Source organism: Poecile atricapillus, chromosome 2 (genome assembly GCF_030490865.1).
Source record: "Poecile atricapillus isolate bPoeAtr1 chromosome 2, bPoeAtr1.hap1, whole genome shotgun sequence".
Taxonomy (NCBI): Eukaryota; Metazoa; Chordata; class Aves; order Passeriformes; family Paridae; genus Poecile; species Poecile atricapillus.
The window spans coordinates 137831210-137852014 of NC_081250.1; the positions used below are offsets into that span (position 1 = coordinate 137831210).

General features: G+C 33.7%; 1 protein-coding gene across 3 annotated transcripts in view; it reads right to left on the reverse strand.

Moving 5' to 3' along the window:
• Nucleotides 1-20805, reverse strand: part of CSMD3 (CUB and Sushi multiple domains 3) — a 573013-nt gene that overhangs the window by 333308 nt on the left and 218900 nt on the right. Inside the window, exon 7 of one of the 3 annotated variants that reach the window (XM_058831782.1) lies at nucleotides 6191-6499. The exons of the other annotated variants lie outside the window; for them this stretch is intronic. Coding sequence (XP_058687765.1) covers nucleotides 6191-6499 — 309 coding nt within the window. The remainder of the gene's footprint in view (nucleotides 1-6190; nucleotides 6500-20805) is intronic. 3 annotated transcript variants of the gene reach the window in all.

The following is a 20805-nucleotide window of genomic DNA, read 5'->3' on the forward strand; positions in this document are numbered from 1 at the left end:
CAAATTATTGCAACTACTTCATTACTACACTGAATTTTTGCACTGTATTCCTCATTTAAAATCATCAGATCTGCAGTTTTTCTACTATATTCTATATTATATGTGTATCAAATTTCTCCGATTTGAAAAAATATTATTTATAAGGCAGGAAGCACATTTAATATGTGTATTTTAATATTAAATTATAATTTACCTGCTTTTTAAAAATATATATATTATAGCTTAAATATATCTAATTTATACCAACAATTTGTGGTCAAAAGAAGAAAACCTGAAATACAATGGGAAACTAATGACAAAACACATCAGACAAATATCAATTATAGAAGTAAACATTGATAGCATAATGAAAAACAATTAAGAACTGCTGGAACTGCAAAAAAGATGAATAGGAAAAACAAGTTCTGAGAAGAAAATTGACAGGGAAGTACAAAAAGGCAATAATTCAATTAAAATATTAAAAAAACTCATTTATTAAAATCAGTAAGACTGATTTTTCCCTTTCTTCCTTCTAATCACTCCATACTTGACTATTGGATGAAATATTATCTCCTTTCCTCCTCCCAAGTGGGAAGATATCAAGAAGTTTAGGACATTATTATTACTTTTTATCTAATAAAAATCTTGACATTAACAAACCATCCATTATAGGGTTCATCCACCAAACAGAATATATCTATGTGATTTATTGCACATATCGAGTATTTGGAAAAGTATTATGAAATATTAAACAAATGTAATTCAGTGATTAAATGTTTCAGTGCTAAATTACATTTGTGTTATGCTTATATCTTGAAACTTTTAAAATTTCCTAAGAAAACTTACATACAAACCTTCTTCTATAGAAATAATCTTAGAAGTCTTACTGCCAAATATATTTACTTTCTTCTGATTCCTATCTTTGTAGTTCTGGATTTCATTAACAAAAACAAAGAAGCAAAAAACCCTGAGGACATATGCACACTGATTACCTACTAGACTTAATATTTAACAGCTCTTCAAAAACATTTCCATCTTTACTCCTCCTTTCTTCTTCCTACTTCTAAGTAAACCTCAAAAAATAAGATATATGAATACATACTTTCTAACAAATCCTTAGAAGTTTTATATTTCCAAAGTAATGATCTAGCATACACTTTTATCATGATCTTTCCAAAAAACCAAACCAAAAACATGATAAATAATTTTCTCTTAACATTCTCTTGTTCTCAAAAGCTTCATTAGCATATGATTTAATTTCCTGCAACAAACCTTAAAATCTTCTTGCCTTCTACTATCATAAATTCTCCTGTAAAACAGGAGGAAAAAGAGATGCTGGTTTAATAGGGTACACCCAGCAGCACAGTTTTATCTCCCTGATTAATTTTTTTCCAGACATTAGATACTACATAAAGCCAGATATCAAAAAGCATAAGGCAAGTTTCTTATAGAAGAAAGGGGAAAGAACAGAGAAATTACAAATGCTTACAAGGAAGTAATAGAAAATATAGAGAAAGAGAATGGAGATATCCATAAAATTACTTTTTTTTTAAAAATAGTTAAATAAAATTATCAAAACATATATATTTCTTCAAACTGAGGATATGTGGCTAAAAATTTGCAAATGCTTAGTGACATTTCTAGTCTTTAAAAAGAGAAATTTGGAGTAATAAAATTTTTTATAATCCAGAGTTCTCTTGAAATTATTTTCCTAAGGAAACCACTGAGATTCTTGTGAACTGCTAGATGATTACTAGAGTCATCCCTTAAGACTTCCTGGCACTGTTTGAGCCTGAGTCTACTAAGCAATTTTTTTCCTCCAACTACTGTATCTTTTCTTCAGACTGTTTATTTATTTTTTTAAATTTAATTTATGACTTACGAACTGTACTAGAAGTCTTTTTCATTGTTTACACCTGGTATTCATTTGTTTCTCAGGGGCATTTAATGACTATGCACGTGTATTTCCATATTAAAATGAACAGTGAGAATAGAGTGGAATGGAATGGAATGGAATGGAATGGAATGGAATAGAATAGAATAGAATAGAATAGAATAGAATAGAATAGAATAGAATAGAATAGAATAGAATAGAATAGAATAGAATAGAATAGAATAGAATAGAATAGAATAGAATAGAATAGAAACAATAGGCTATTTGGAAGAGACCAACAATCAATACTCAACTGCCTAACCACTTCAGGGCTGATCAAAATTTAAGTCATATTATTATGCACACTGTACAAATGCCTTTTAATATTTGACCATATGCCTCCTAACATATCTTTAGTCACTAAAAGTATGCTATATAAGCCCTCACAAGAAAAAGTTCTAAAATATCTCTCATGATGTGTGCATAAACACAAATAAAACTTCTAAAGCCTTAATACGTATGTAGCTGATATAAACTATAGAACAATTCAATAGGATTAATAGCATTACTAAACTCTGAATTCACCATATGAAAGAAAAATAGTAGAAAACAAAAAAAAAATATCAGATTAGCCTCTATTTTTAATCATGATGAAGCCAACAATTCTTAAATATTTAAACAGGAAAAAAAACCAACCCAAAAACAAACCCAAAAAAAAAAAACCCACTTGGAAATATCATGTTTCTGTCATGTTTAGTTATCTTCTTGTTTTCACATCTGAAAAATACAGATCATACTAGAAACTGTGATTATAGTATCAAAAAGAATTTCTACTAAAATCTAAGTGTTTGAAGTTCCTAGGCTTAACTGAATGAAAGAGGATTTCCTTTTTCCCCCCCCTTCTTCTGAAATGAGGACATAAACTTTCCTGAATTTACCACTTGGTTTCATTAGAACTAAGGGCCCAAAAGGTGCTGGCTTTCACTACCAGCTATCCTATCTAAATATATTTTTCATTAGCCTTTTAAAGTGCATCTTGAAAGTAAGCTACACATTCTTCATCTACTCCCTCCTTCTACAAGCTTTCATTGTTCCAATAACAAGAACTCTTCTTGCTCATCTCCCTAATAAAAATATTTACATATTATATACTAACTTGTCCTTATTTAAGTTCGCTACATACTGACATTCACTTCAAAATTTATGCTTTCACCTTGTCTTATATTTTATTTTGTAACGTGGGATTGGGAAAATATAACACCACTATAGTACCATTATTTATCTGATTCAGACTGAATTCTTGTTGATGAAGAAACTATAATCATGTACAGTATTCCTCAAAATATCTCACTACTGCCTTATAAAATAATACTTGTACTTCCCTACCTTTAAGGAAAGTATTTCACCAAATCCACCTAAGGTTCCTTTTTCCAGCTAAAAAGCTCAGACAAGTTATTAATCAGTCAGCCTTTGACAAAATTTAAATTATTAAGGTAGTATAGTCCAAGACAGTAATTTACACCTAACAGTTGAATTTTGGGTATATATAAACCTCTAGTTCTCTTTATACATCTCATTCATGCATAAACTTCAAAAAATGTTTACAAAAGAAAAGAGCATTGTTATTGTCTACTCATTCTTAAACACCTTATTCACAGAACAACCCCATTGAAGGCCAACAGTACTACTCTTTTTCTGAAGTTATGATTTTTCATCTATGCTAACGTATAATACTAATGTATAATGTGTAATACTGCACTACTTGGGTCTTACTAGCAATATTCTCAAAAAAGCCTAGTTAGGTCTATATGTACAATACATTTTTACAATTTTGAATATTCACACAGACATAGAGTAAGTTTTAGTAATTATATTTAGTGTATTAAATTTCTTCTTCTTAATTATGAATTAATTTGCCTAATTTGTGTGTGCAATTCTTAAATTACAATCTAGAGAACAGCAAAAAATGCATTTCCAAAGTCCAAACTAATTTTTAATTGCTATTAAATAGAGAAATAATTTTAAAAGAAATTAATATAAAATTCTTAAGTAGGTCTTATATAATTCCACAGTTATTTAATATGCAGAGTTTTTAAACTTCTGTGCATAATACACTGTCAAAGAGAGGATAAAATACGTTAATAATAACCTGCAGGCAACTCTATAGAAATACCTCTGGAACATTCCTCCATGATAAAAAATTCCTTCAAGTCAATTAACAACTATCTCACATTCACAAAAATTCCTTCAGAATATGTCTGTGTCTTTTTAGTAGGGAAAATTTCATGGAAGAAAATTGTAGGTTATTTATTGAATGTCATTTGATATGTTTTAATGGCTGTTATCAAATATTGGTGTTTGCTGAGTAAAAATGGTAAATTTTTACTCAGGACAGGAATATCCCTTTAATAGCATGCACACATACTGTTCTGTGAGTAACAGACACCGTAAAAAAATTTAAAGTTTTTGTATAATGAATGCTGGCAAAATCAAGACTTTCAGTGTTGCATGAGGGAATACAATGCACACAGAACTAGATGTGGCCTTTCTTCTCCACTAAGGTATATACAAGTGTGATTTCACTTGTATGTGGGTTGTCATACCTTTTGGTATCTGTAGTACTATTTTAAAATGTAAAAAATTAGCACCATAACATTATTTTAGCAGTATTTTGGTGTATAAATGATTCTCCTTTTTTATATATATATAACCTAATGTTTAGCACTATATTTTAATAAAATAATTTAGAAGTACATGCCGTACCTGTATCTTGTATTAAAGAACAGGTCAGAGAAGAAAGAAACACTGAGCAAACAGTGGAGAGGCCACTTCAGTGTAATGATTCCAAAGAGGAAATGGGAAAAACTATACGTGTATCACAATTACTGCCATATTTCACTGCCAAAGTAGTACATTCTTATATCTTTAAATTAGAAGATATTAATAAAGCATCTCATATGCTCCCTCATAAATGAAAAAAGACATTTTTTTCTAACATGACCAAAGATGTTTTCGTGAGTGTACAGCCACACAACCAGTACAAACCAAACCGCTGATTAATTTATATCAGTCAATAACCAGAAAATACTTCAGATCTCCACCGAAATTAATACAAATGAAACACAAATATCTATTTAATGATTTCTATTTCATATGCAAACCAAAGCCAGTGTTTGTTTTTCATTTATTCTATTTAATTATATATTTTAAAGTTCTGAAGAACTGCAGCTCTCCTGTTTCAAAAGGTGTTAGTAAATGAAGCTACAATAACTTATACTAGGTGACTATTCAGAAAGACAACAGATTCCAAATAAAACTGTCTTTACAAAGTATCAACCACATAATGAGACTTTTACAAATTGCTTGGGCTATAAAAGTTGCTTCTCATCAATAAATTTATGTATAAATTGATATGAATATAATTTTTTCATGTACAATTGATTAATATGAAGCACATAATAAAATTTTGAAATGTAAAATAAATGGTATTCAACAAAATTAGCCTGCAAAATCAAGCTGATCTTTTCCTGGAATTGTATGTGTTTCAAAACACACCACATACAATTTTTCTCTGAAACTCTGCTGGTTAAATGAAGACATTCCAGGATTGCTTTTTGTCAGCTTCAGGTTTCAGATGTAGACATTTATTTTTTAACACAGTAAACAATGATAGTTTTATATGCCAAATGTTGTTCATTATTAATACTTTAGCATGCAGATTAGATCATCTCAATATAGAAAAATATAAGATTTTTAGCTTTAACACTTTAATATTTGCTGAATTTCCTAGTGTTCTAAATGTTGCTTTGATCATTGATCTTGTGTTTGATAGAACGAATATGTACAGATTTTTTAAAAACAAAATTTTACTGAAGATTTAAACAGATGGGAGATGAATACAACTGCATCACCTACTAGTTTAGAACAGCAGCTATTTATAAAGTACATTTTTTATGCTATGGTTAATTATATCTAATCACATATGCAGAATAGATTAATATTCTAATCTCAATTCTCTAAATTTTCATCTGATGTCTCTTACGCTAGGCTTTATTGTGCAATATAATGATGCAAGCTAGAGTCAAATCAAAAGAAAACTCCTTAAATGTATATTTTGTCTTTTTATAAATCAAATCAATTTAAATAACCAAAGCAATATTATTACTAATTTCATTTTTCCATTTGACTGCCCTGCTAGAACTCAGATCTAGACAGATTTAATCCCTTTCCCATTTGGTTCAATTGCATTTCCTATTTGGATACCTGAACTTTCATTTTTAATTTATACAAAATATTTTTTAAAAACTACATGGGCACAAGTAAAATAATATCCAATACCTCTATGAGTAACAACTGCAAGTTCTTTAGTTCTTTCTATCTGTTCAGCATTTCTTGGTCGTCTTCTCGCGCCTTGTAAATATGCTTGATGAAGAGAGAGTGTATCCTTGTAAGTGGCCGACTCCAGAACTGATTTTCTTACATTCATAGCTTGTACTCGTTGCTCTTCAGTGGATTGTCTACAGGTGGTCACTGCACTGGATACAGCAACATCAGCAGATGTGCTAGCAACAGTAATGGCACCAGTAGTGGCTGCAATATGCTCCTCTAACTCACCAGTGGAGGCAGTTTTGATGAAAGTAGAAGAACCTGTGGGACACACAGTAGTACTGGATGCTAACTTTTTCTTTTGTATTGTGTTTTCTTGATCAATCTAAAAGATTAAATTTCCCTCTGCTTAACATAGTAAAGACAACTGACATGAAAAGAGGAAAGTTAATAGGCTTTATTTTAAAAAATGAAGAAATCAGAACATTTTTAATACTAGTGAACATTTTGTAATAGTAGTGATAATACATGTTAAGTTTTAAATGTCCTCAAAACTTGAACTTTTTTACCAGTCATAATGACAACACATAATTTCCACCCCTGCATATTCAGTCCTGAAATCAGCATGGCTAGAGCAAAATATACAGCTATACCATCAATAGGGCCCCCACGCTTAGAAAACTGGTAACCATCCTATTGAGGAGTGAAATGGCAGCATTATATAGTAACCTAAGTAGCAGAAAAGCAGCAGTACCAGCTGCTAATAAGGCTGCCAGATATGCTCATTCTTTTCATCAAAGTTTGACAGGGCTCTAAAAGCCCATTTAGACTTGACAGGAGGCCAAGTGTAGATGAATAATAAAAGGTACAAATTGAAACAAAACTTGTCAGCATTATTATTTATACTTAAGATTCTAAAAAGGCTTCATATGTAATTCTCTTTTTGCTCTCTGTTTTCTGTAATAGACCAGATTATTTTACTAAAAAACCTCACACACAAAATGTTTGATAAGATAAAAAATTGCCCATGTCCTGATTGTGAAAGCATTAGTAGAATTTTTAAGTTCTCTAGTATTTAAAAAATAAAGCCATTTTTTCAATATTTTATTAAAATTTTCCCCGTCCCCCATATTTGGTTTCAAATGTTTGGAAGTCGAGTGTCTCACCTGTGAGCATTTAGAACATCTTAACACAGTAGAATCTCCATCTTGACTGGAATGAATAAATTACTTTCAAATGAATGACAAAATTCACCATAAAAAACAGCATAAACAAAGCTGATACAGCATGAACTATGCTTTAGTTTTTACTATGTTTTACTAGTATCTTTAAAATTTGGCTTTTTATTCCATCATAATGATTAGGGGCCCTTGAACAGTGACTCAAACAGTAATATTCCACACTTTTTGGTTCTGAGCTTTCCTCTCATACTTTGAGACTTGTCTTTTAAATGCAATGGGTGATGTCAGGATGGAAAGTAACAAGATTTTCACACTTTTAGAAAAATCTGTCCACTAGAAAATGTAAACAAGACTCCCAGAGGAATTAAGCATTATATAGTATATTTAAGGCACCAGGTTTATCAGAGCTCTTGACAGAATTCTCAAATGTTTTTTATAAAATAATGGAAGAGATCCTCATATCAAAAATGCTCAGCCTTGCTAATAGGTCTCTTTTGTTTGCTGCAGAAATTTTAGGCTAAAAATGATTTATTTTATCATACTATTAAAAATACTAAGATAAGAGGATATGTTAGCTTTATAAGGACAACAAATAAAGCTGATGTGGGTACATATTATTTTTGCTATCTGACATTTAATGTTGTAACATCTGTTGTGTAGTACAGAACTTCTAACTCATAGTGGTGGTTTCCCCTGCAAAACTAAAAAACCTTAGAAGCACCTTGTAAGACTCCAGGTTTATGTGTCAGAAACCAAACCAAAAACTACTTGCTGTTCTATGATGGTAGTGGGATAAGTAACTAAAATAGATCTAGACATGTTTTATTCTTTATTTCATAATAAAAGAAGAAAATTGTTACAATATGCATAATATCAAAGGTCTAGACTACTCGTGATTCAGTATACAATAAATATTTTGACAGATTGGTATCAAGTTTAAAACACAGAAAATACAAATGCATGGCCAAGAGATATTTTGGAACAGAAAAATGTTGTTTAAAACAAAGAAAACTTAATGTATGTTACATAACCACTGTTATTAAAACAAAATCTATGTGAACATATCTTTATCATGCATGCAAATGTACAAGAACAGGCATTCACCTGCTTCCAATATCAAGGTCAAAGCAAAACTATATTCAAAATCTCCATCAAATGGCATGGTCTCTCCTATTTATTTAAATAGGCACAACACTTTAAATGAGAACAACTTAAAAGAAAGTTCATCTCAAAAGAAAATAAGCAAGAAAAATTAAACTTACTTAAAGCTAGAAACCTTGCTTACTGAAAAGTACTGTTTTGATACAGAGACAATTTTCAAACAGAACACCTAAGCTGTTAGGCTTCTACATCCATTTACGTTGAAGAACTCATACAGAAGATCAGTAAAGTTAAACAATATGACTTCATCTACATGGTGGATTTTGAGAGAAAATTAATGTTATGTATAAACAATTTTGTAAGTGTCTGCTACTGCACAGAATAGATCCATCAATGTTTCCATAAATATTATTTGTAATCTACAAAATATGAATTTTTATGTCTTTGTTTTATGAACAGTTTTAGGACAATTGAAACACCTTTGTTGCATGGGCATTTTAACATACTCTCCACTTCAGTCTTCTGCAGTCACATCTGACTTTTCAGTTTGTCAAAGAGATTATTTTAAAAATTGTATTTTTCTATGTGATAAAGAAATGCTCTTATATTATTTTACTTTAATACTCTAGTAAAAAAAAAAAAAGGAAAGAATAGAAGAGAAGAACTTTTAATGATAAATGGCACAAAAAGGAAGAAAAGAAGAATGATCTCTGCTTTTGGAAAAAGCTTAAACCAAAATTTTGCAGTCAAAAAGGTCAATTCAGAGGCAGAGCATCACTTTGAATTCACAATCAGCCACTAAGAAGATGTGAAGCTTGAGGAACTGCCAGGATAAATCATATGAGGAAGCAGTAATGACATGGGGTTAAGAAAGTATAATTGCTGTTTAGGGCATGGGTTCACAAAAAAAGAGAACCTGATCAGTCCACACTAAAACAATCTGAGACCTACTAGACTGGACCAGTATTTCTCTAAGCAAGTCTCTGTGGAAGGAGAACAGATGAAAGTCAGTAAAACTGAGGATGTTTCACATGTCAAATTAGCCTGCTTACACAAGGAAAGATTTGAAGCAGTATTTGCACTTAAAACTTGTAGCTATGTAGAAGTGAAAAAAGATCAAGCTGATGATCTACAGAGAAATTCAGTTCAGAAAACTAGTCTTAACAAGACACCACTCAAAAGTGTTGCAACTGTTAAAACTTAGGATAATGCAAACATATGGGAGACCCATAAGTCTTTCTATTTATGTAGAAGTGGAAGTTGTTCTTGATTCCAGGATCATTTTTAGTAAAGAAAAGAGGCAAAAGCCTTTGACATTTGCCTGAAACAAAGCTCCAAAAATAGTTTATGAATCTGTGCTAGATGCACATACTTTGCATATGCAATATGCTACAAGTATACACAGGGTTCCTGATGTAAACATGATACCAAAGAAAATTTACCCCAGATAAACTCATAATAGAAGTTCAATTAACAATCAATCTAATGGACTAACTTTTTATAAATAATTCCTGAGGGAACAATCCAGGGAGATATTAAATACCTTTGCCCACTCTGGGAAGCATCCATCAGAAAAAAAATAAGGCAGAAAATGGTATCTAACAGAGTGAAAACACTTGTTGAAAATGATCTTTTTATTTGTCCTTTTAGAGGACTCTGACCTTGGAAAGCTTTCCTGTAAGTAGTCCCCTCTTCTCCAGGTTGAACAAGCTCAGGTTGCTCAGCCTTCCCTCACAGGGTAAGTGCTCCAGCCCCCAGCCATCCAGGCAAACCTCTAGTGAACTTGCTACAGTGAAAAACTCATCTTCCCTGTCATGAAGCCCAAATCTTGAGGCACTATTTCAGCTGTGGCCACAGAAATGTTGAGACAAGGACAAAAATCTTTCCCTTTTAATCTACTGACCACATTCTTTTAAGATAACTCAGGATGCTCAGGGTCTATTCAGCAGAGCTCCTTGCTATCAGACACTCCTGTTGCCAGGGGTTCTTCCTACCCAGCTACAGGACTTTACACTGACCCTTGTTGAGTCTCATAGGATTCCTGTTGGCTCATTTTCCAGCTTGTCTGTATCCCCATGACAACCCTGTCCTCGGCTATATTGACCAGTGGTCCTTGACTAAAATGACTGACATTTTGGTGTCATCTGTAAATCCAATGAGGCTGCTCTCTGTCATTGACTGAAGCTCATTGATAAACACATTGTACCAGAACAGACACTTGTAGTGGTCCACTTGTTACTGGACTCTAGGTAGAAAGTCTTGCCTATTTGTGACTACTTTTTAAATGTATTTTTAACTTCAGTGATTGAAGAACAGATAAAAACATGCAAATTGTTCCTAAGACCAAATGGGATATAAGGCTACCATCCAACAGCTATTCTAATTCATTAGAATTTATTTTGCTGATTAATTCCTAAAACCATGTTGAGTTCAAAATGTGAAAGCAAATCAGAATATTTACTATCTTATTTATTCAGGATGAATAAAGGTATAGGACTTTATTAGTTCTTGTGACACATATGATCCAGCCATAGCCTTCCCAAATAAGGCTGATGACCTTGAGGGAGATGACCCTAAATGGGACTCAGACTACAGGAAGGTGTTAAAGAGGAGACCGACATGAGGTCAGCCTGGGACTTTTTCTGTGTATCTTATTAGCAAAAGGCCAATCTATCATTTTGCAATGGGTAATTGAGAAAGAAGTGTAAACAGTCATAAGAAAAAAATAAAAAATAAAAAAAACATCATATCTCATAAAAAAAAAGAGTGAGTTACAATTATAAATAGAATTTTTAAAAATATGAATAACTATATTCCATCTTCATTCTTCTTTCAGATGTCCAAGAACTTTTAGTCAAAGCTTATTTAGCTTCCTTACCTAAAACCTTCCTATACTTAACTACTTTTGGAGTGACCCATGCACCCTATTAAGAAGATGCTTTTTTTCCTATCTTAATTAACTGTTCTCTTTGATGTTCTCTGTCATTAAATATCTGATGCTTGCAAAAAATTTCCAGTAAAGTTAGAAACCTAATTAGAAGAATATATTCTGGGTCTATGAAAGGAATTTTCATGTTTGTGTCAATTTAACAGCTTATTTGACTCTTTTAACATATGTCATTCCAGACATATTATTTTAAAAAATCACTTATTTTATTCTTCATAAATTTCTAGTATCTTTACCTGTTCTTAGGATCAAATTGTAATAGATAATAAAGGAAACAGATACATAAACATAGATTTTAGAACATAAAATCATTATTAATGGCTGCCATACAATATTCCTCTGACAAAATCTATTTTCAGCTCCCAGCTTTCAGAAATAGAACTGTGGTTTTAAAGAAATACAGTAAAACTTTGGTTGTAAAGAAATACATTAATGAATAAGATAGGTTTCAAAACAAATTTCTAGACTTTAGTTCAAACAGGCAGTGATACTTGGACTTACATAAATTGCAAAAACTCCAAAAGCTGTCTAGCCAGATGTTTAAAAAAGTCCTTTTGGTTCCTTTTGTTTTCATGTTGCTCACATTTGTGAGATTTGGCTCAGAATTTCATTTTTATTTCTATTTGGTACCAGAATTAACTTTTTTGCATTCCTGCATTCTCTTAGGATTATTTTTAAGCTTGCCTTTTTTCTGCTTTCTTATTTCTTAACCTCCTTATTGTTATCTCTTTCGTCTCTTTTTCTCTGTTTTTTTATGTAGACTTGTAAATTCAATCAATTGCTACAGTAAGACATATACCAAAACAGTCTAAATGTGACAATTAAGCATTAACCAGAAATTTTCAGTGATGCAGGAGATAAGACATACTTCAGTATACACAAATGCATGTCTTGATGATCTTCCATATCCCTCTCAGTAAATTTAAGATCATTTTACATTTTTTAAGTAGATACTGAAAATATGGTAAATTTATGCATCTTAATGTTATCAAACTGATTACATTTGGAAATCTGAAGATTCAGACAAAATGGCAAATATCTCTAACATAATTTCTGTCCTTTCTACAAAAATCAGGATAAACAGAGAGATACTATTTTTTTAACATATCTGTCCAAATAATAGATTTTAGTGCAGCAATTTATGTTTGTTTAATAGAAAAAAATATGAAAATCACCAACATAGGCCCACCTATGGATAATATTCTTTTAGTTGGTTTACTTAAAGTGAGAAAGCACTTTTTGAAAGGCCTGTTACTTTTAAGAAAAAGAAAAAATCAAAAACTAAACACGAATTAGTAAATGAAAAAGCAGGTTTAAAATACAAAATAAGTATTTTCATATAATCATACTTTGCTTTCTTTTCAAAAGAGAAATACATCAATGTAACATAGATCTGTATGATCAAACATAATCATACCAAAAAACTCCAAACAATACAACTTAAAATTTCTTCAAGACTTTCAATATTATAGGAATCAATGAAATGAACAATACAATGTTGGGCATGGAAAGTATTCACAGCTACTGGCCTTAAAAATAGTAGCTTTATTGTAATTGTCATGTAAAAAGCCTTGTAAATATTATCTTGCATATTTATTTTCTTTCAAATTTGATTTTGTGAATCATAGTGCAAGAATGTTATTTCCCTTTTTTTAAGGATATTATAACATCAAATAAGCATATCTGAAAGAATAATTACTATACAGACTACGTACATTAAAATGTATATAGCAACCATATCACAAAAAGATAAATTAAAATTTAAAGTTCTGAATTCTAATTCTGTTTCTTGTGTCACTGTGGATATGCCATCATATCCACAGTGCTCTCATTTCTTATCAACAAAATCAAATTCTCACTTTCCTTTTAATATTGATGTTAATTGTCTAATATCTGTTCAGTATTATAAGCAAGCAAAGTGCCGTTTGTAAATCAAACATACAGTTCTAGAGCAATACTTGCTAAAGCTCAAACTATATATTGATATGACTTTAACACGCCTTTTTTAATATTTTAAATGATGTTCAGATATGTGGGAAAATGATGAATCTTAAACCCAGAAATAATCTCTTGCATTTATTCTTAACAGAAAAACTCTTTGTCCCATTGCTCTTGAGTGCCTAATATTTATCCTAAGCTAAATGCCAAAATTTTCTATTCTAAATCCAGTATTAGGCATGATGAAGCTATTTGACTTATTACTAAAGACTGTTAAACTAATTTAAGATAATAAACTATCCAATATAGTAAACTTCACAACAGTGAAGTTTATTTTAATAGCTAATATATTTAATATTTTTTTAATTATTATGTTTTTAAACAGATTAGTACTTATTAGAAATCATGTAAAGTTCTTAGAAAATTTGTTCATTCATTTGGCAAATGGTAAAGACAAGATTGCAGAAAAGGTATCTTGAATACAAATTTTAATATTTAAGCATATTTTTTTCATTGCTTACTTTACCTACATCACACAAAATTAAGAGACACTGCAGTAAGTAAAGTTTTGCCATTAGTAATACAAGGCCACATAATTTATGTTGTAAATCATGCAGGCTTGCCTTGGACTGAGTTTGTTTTCACTATTTTTGATAATTCATAGGTGCCAAGTGAATATTTTTTGAGCTGACGGCATTTCAGGAATGTCGTGCTCTGATAGTACTGCATACAATAATGATCTGATAAAGTTACATAGGTCTGGCATAGCAAGCAAAATGAGGGATGTGTAAACTTTCTCAACTTTGAGATGTGTAAACTTTCAGATTTTAGTAAAGGACAATGAGAAAGAAGAAGACTGTGTTAAGAAATGATACAAAAAATGAAAAATTGAACTCCAAGACTGAAGAGGAAGCTCACTTCTTCATGTCCAGGAGTGTCAAACTCCTCCTAACAGATCCTTGGATGCTCTCAATTCATTGTAATCCCCACCCAGGGGCACAGAGAAAAGGGTAAAAATAAGACAAAAGAAATACAGGGGAGAGTAGAAAGGCAGCTCTTAACTTTTATAAGTGTTTTTTTATCATTCATGCTTTTCTATATTTGATAATTCAGACTATCAGATCATTAAAACATTAATTAGAATAACTATAAGTTATGTTCCCTTTGGCTATAACAAGATTCTCTGGTTAACATAAGTTATTATAACATAACTTATTACATAAATTCATTATAACCCAACTAACTTTTGGTCTGAAGTTTTGTATACCAAACATACACTACTTTTCTATGTACCCTACAGCACTGCAGTACTCTCCAATGACTGTCAGGACTCAGGGCTCTAATGGGCCTAAACATGACTGGACTTCCTGGGGCTTCTTCCCACACATGCCTATGGGTCCAGGGCCCCACGGCTGAAGCCATGAGTCCCTGCCCAAGTGATGCCAAAGAAGTGCTTGTCTTCCTCTTCCCCTATTCCTGCACTACCTAGCCATGGGGTTAATGTCCCCGCCTGGCCTTGGCCTGTCCTCTTTTCCATGGAGATGCCAAGTGCCCAGGGTTTGGTCAGCCTCCAGATGCACCCCAAACTACCAGATGCACCTGCTCCCTGGTTGGGGCAGGGGGACCAACACCGCTGAAAAGCCCTACACTGCTGGCCTCAACCCTGATCTGACTTAATGAACCCTGATCCCTGAGCCAGCCTTCAGGGAGCTGTTGGCCAGTGCTTGTCTCTTATCTCTTATTCACTGTGAAAAATATAATGCCTATGAACAAAGCAATACAACAAATTTAACAAGAAGTGTTATTTTCCCCTTATTTCTCACTTAGAATAAATAAAGTTAATCTCTAAGCAGAATAAATCTTAATTATAAAGAAAAGCAAAGTTGAATGATTTATAAATTAAACTACTATCTTTTATGTTTTGGTTCTATCTAAAAGGTCAGGACAGACTAAAAAATAATACTTTTAAAGAAAGGTCAGGTCCTAACTGAGGTGAAAATAATTCTCTGGCAAGGAAAAAGGTTTCTTCAGTATAAAAACTGATTCAAAATCCACTTAGAGTTTACAGAGATAAAGCTATTCCTGCAGAACATTGTGTGCTGTCAGCATCAAGTGGGCAGTAAGTGAACTTTTAAGCTATGAAGTGGCATCCAGTGCAAAACAAGAGCTTTGCCTGAGGAAAATCTTCCCTGTGAGAGGACCACAGTGATCCATTAGACAACACTTTCAAGATGTCCTAAGGTAAATGCTTACACACTAAAATTTCAAAATCATTTTAAGAATTACATATGCATTGCCTTAGTGAGCATTTCAGGCAATATTGCACCCCAATACAATGATAAAAATGATAGTGTTCTTGTTCAATAGCCAAAATTGTTCCTAATATCCATAAAAGATTGTTTACTGCAAGTATCTTTCCTTACCTTTATTTTGCACAGAGAAATAATCATGAAGACAGCTTCTATAGGAAAAAATATACTGGCACATCTAAGAACACGGTAATTTGACATTATCTTACATAACATCCTAGCAGGTAAACTCAGGAAATGTGTCTTGGATGAATGGACAGTGAGATGGATCAAGAACAGGCTGAATGACAGAGCTCAGAGGATAGTGATCAGCAGAGTAGAGCCCAGTTGGAGGCCTGTACTTAGTGATGATTCTCAAGGATCAATAATAATAATTGATAATAATAATTGGGAATCAATGATTCCCAGTCCAATATTACTCAATTTGTTTTTCAATGATCTGGATGAAGGGATTGAATGCACCCTCAACAAGTTTGCTGATGATATGAAACTGGGGGGAGTGACTGATACACCTGGAGGCTGTGCTGCCATTCAACAGGAAGAGTGTGATCAGCAATTTGAGAGAGGCAATCCTCCCCCTCTACTTGGCCCTAGTGCAGCTACATCTGGAGTGTTGTGACCAGTTCTGGGCTCCTCAGTATAAGACAAAGAGCTACTGAAGAGGGTGCAGTAGAGGGCAAAAAAGATGATGAGGGGTCTGGAGCATTTCTCTTGTGAGGAGAGATTGCAGGAGCTGGAACTGTTTAGTTTAGAGGAGATTGAGAGGGAATCTCATCATATATATAAACTCAAAGACAAGTGTGAAGAAGACAGTGCCAGATTCTTTTCGGTGGTGCCCAGTGACAACACAAGGGCCAATAGCCATAAACTTAGAAACGAGAAGTTTCACATCAGTATTGAGGAAGAACTTTAAGCTGAGGGTGGAAGAGCACTGGGAGAGGCTGCCCAAGGAGGTTTTGGAATTTCCCCCTCTGGGGACACACAAAACTCACCTGGACATGCGCCTGTGTAGCCTGCTCTAAGTGACCCTGCTTTGGCAGAAGGGTTGGACTGGATGATCGCCAGAGGCCCCTTCCAACCTTAAAATTCTGTGATTTTTCAGAAATGGCAGCAGTTTTTGGATACTTCTTACACATCTTGACTGATAGGACTTAAAATGTCAAATTTTGAGACATCTGGTTGCTCACTGTGTCTGAACATCTCAGACTTCATCAGAATGGCTGAAGTTGAAAGGCATCTTAGAATTTGGCCTCTTTCAGAACTGTCAGCAGTTTTACAGTCATTGCTTGATATTTACCTAAATTAAATGGTATGACCATCCATACAGAGGCAAGAGTTTCTGAGAGACTCCACACTGTTCCAAATCAACTTCTTTCACATTAAAGAAGTTGCTGGATAGCAGTGAACATGAGTTTTGAGCAGTAACTTTGTTCCCCCAGGAAATAATGAATAAAACCCCCCAAGGATAAATAAACAAACAAACAAAACCCACCAAACCAAAAACCCACATTAATTCTAGAAAAAATTAGTACAAAGTTGAGTACAAAAACAGCCATTTCCCCTCTGTACAAAGACCATGGGATAATTAAATATTAATTACACACTCAAAAATGACGGTGATAGCTTCCATAAGCAGTATAAGGATGAATGTATGATAGTCAAGAAACACCTGGACACAATCCTCTGCAATGTGCTCTAGAAGGATCTTGCTTGTGCAGGGAGTTGGGCCAGATGACTCCACTGTGGTCCCTTCCAACATTACCAAGCCAAGCTGGATGGGGCTCTGAGCAACCTGGCCAAGTGAAAGGTGTCCCTGCCCAGGTCAGGGATTTGAAACAAGATGAATATTAAGGTCCCTTCAAACCCAAACCATTCTATGATATCCATTCTATGATTCTGTTCATTTTTTTAAGTTTGGTTAACATTCATAATTTCCACTAGGGTCATTGGGAATTTGAATGATTCTTGGCTTAAGTACTACTCACTGGTTTGCTCTAAGTGTCAAAAAAGTGTGCTCGAGTGGCTTCAACAAACAAAATTATTATAATTGAGATTTCTTTCAGAACTATAATATTTTTATCACAAATTTGTTTAAATTATGGGCTTGAGAACTTTCTAAGGAAAAAGTATTATTTAAATATGTAAGCCTTATATATCTTTCATGAAAAGCCAAAGTACCCAACATGATGCTGTATACAAATGAATAATCCCTTCTTTTTATATCTCCAATTAAAAAGCTGTGCACATTATCTTCCTGTTACACTAATATACTAGACATATATATATTAGGAATTTAAAGGTATGGCTTTTAATCCTAAATTTACTGTTAACTGAGAAGAGAAGGAAAAATAGTCTCAGTTGAGGAAAAATTGAAAGAGCAGCAGTTTGTTTTACTTTCACAAAGTCAATAGACCTCTTCCCTTTTCAATTTGAGTCAGCCTGATTTAATTTGAATATATGTCCTTCAAGTCAAGGATTCTCTTCACAAATTTTTTTTTTTTTTTTTTTTCATAGTGTACTAAGGCAGTACTATGAATTAAACCAGCATTGTCTAAGCAATTCTGTCAGCTTTGTGAAAAATGGAATGGTAAGTGTTACCAGCTTCCAGCTGCCCTGGATCAGGGCTCAAAAGACCTGGTGCCCTGTTCCACTGGTAACTTTCTGGTAATTTTGCATAAGCCACTATGAAGCATGTGCCTCAATTCTGACATCCAAAAGAAATCTAATAAATATTTTCAATAACCCTGTGATTCATCGTTTTATGGTTTGTGTATCTCCCCTTGTCCCACAGATGTATTCATTTTCCAAGCTGCAGGGTCCTACGTAGATGAATCACTTTTCAATCAGAAATTTACCCATGTTCGTTATCTTTGCTTACTCTGAACTTTCTTCAACTTTGCTATATTCTTCGGAAATGCAGAGAGGCCAGAGCAACAATGGAGTCAAGGTGAAGGTTGATTTATAGAGCAGCAAGTTTTCTGTTCTATCCTCTACTCTTTCTCTAGTATTTAAGCTAAAAAGCACTAAGGTGTGCTTTTTCAGGCATTCTAAGTACGGACCTAAGGACTATGGAACGCTCTTAGTATACTGACTAAATTAGAGCATAAGAGCTTGCTGATATTACTGTCAATAGCAATGATCAACATATCTCATAATTTTTATTTCCAAACTTTTTTTGCCTCAGTCTTCACTGGCAAATCCTCTTTCCTCACTTCTCAAGTGGATGGGCTTCAAGACAGGGTCTGGAAGACCAAAGTCATTTACACCGTAAGAGAAATTCAGGTTCATGACCACCTGAACATACATATGTCTATGGGACCTGATGAGCTGCGTCCTAGAGTCCTGAGGGAATTTGCTGATATAGTTGTCAAGCCACTGACCATGATACTTGAAAAGTCATGGCAGCCAGGCAAAATCCCAGATGACTGGAAGAGGGGAAATATTTTACCTATGTTTAAAAAGGGTAGAAAGGAGGATCCTGGGGATGACCAACTTATCAGCATCACCTTTGTGCCTGGGAAAACCATGGAACAGAATCCTCCTAAAAGCTATGCTAAGGCACATGGAGGACAGCGATGTGATTGATAACAGTAGTGCAGCTTTACCAAGGGCAAGTCCTCTCTAATCAACCAAGTGGCCTTCTATGATGAACCAATTACATCAATCAACAAAGGGCCATATATGTCATCTATCTGGACTTCTGCAAAGCCTTGGGCATGGTCTCCCACAACATACAACTGTCAAAAGTGAAGAGAAATAGATTCTGTGGGTGAACTATTCAATGGATGACGAATTGCTTGGAGATGTGTCCAGAGAGTAATGTTCTGGACAGTTTAGTGTTCTGACATGATGGAAAAGTGGTTTCCCTTGGGTTCCCTATTGGGATCAGTATTATTTAGCATCATCTTCAATGATATAAACCAAAGCATTGAGTGCACCCTCAGCCAGTTTGAAGATTACTAGAAGCCAAGTGCTGTGGTTGACATGTCAGAGGGATGGGATGTCATTCATAGAGACCTGGACAAGCCTGAGAAATTACATTTTACAATTCCAAGATCAAGGTGCTGTACCTGGCTCAGGGCAACCACTGGAACCAATACAGCCTGGAAGATTAATGGATTTAGAGCAGCCCTGCCAAAGACCTGGGGGTGCTGGGGAGAGGCTGGACATGACCCAGCAATGTGCACTTTGCAGCCCTGAAGGCCAATTGTATCCAGGGCTGCATCAAAAACAGTGTGGGCAGCAGGAAAGGGATTTTGCCTCTCTACCCTGCCCTTGTGAGATCCCATCTGGAGTGCTGCATCCTGATCTGGGGGCCTCAGTACAGGAAGAACATAGACCTGTTACAGAAGGTCTAGAGAAGATGATTAGATAAATGAAGCACCTCTCCTATTGAACTCAGCCTGTTCAGCCTGGAAAAGAGATTTGTCCTGTCTGTCTGTTCAATCCAGCTAGCACAGACTAGATTCCAACCAGGGTATGTATCATACAAGAAGTCATAATTATTCAACAGAATCCCTTCAAGTTCAATCTCCTTATTACTACCCATCTTGTCACCTTAATCTTCCAAAATCCCTCACTCTCCACTCTAACCACTTTACTTGGCTCTCTTTCTTCTACATATTCATAAAATTTCATTTTCTGAAAAGGTATTAACAATGTTCATATTGATCCAGGATCCAGACCAAAAATAATATACATTTTGGCATCTAAAAAACAAAGCAAATAAGTACATTAGAAAGAAACACACAGTACAACAAATATCAATGCTAAAAATACTTTAGTATTCACATTGTTATTCTATGTTTATTCTGACATTTGTCAGACAGACTTAGAAGGTTTGACCACTCTGGTTCTCAGGGGACTTTTACTATTTTCTTTTAAATGTGAATGGAACTGAAATTTCACACAATGAAAATCTAAGAAATTATATAACTGAGAATCTCTTTGGTACTATTTAGTGATGTTTCACATTAACAAACTCCATAGAATAACATTCACTAGTATGCAAGGTTTATTGCCTCTGCTGCATTTAAGTGAAAACAACTTGTTTAACAGAGCTGTATATTTAATAATTTCCTGGTGCTTCGGAATGGGGAAAAATATTTAATTCTTTCAGATTTCTCATACTGCTACTGATACAGTATACAA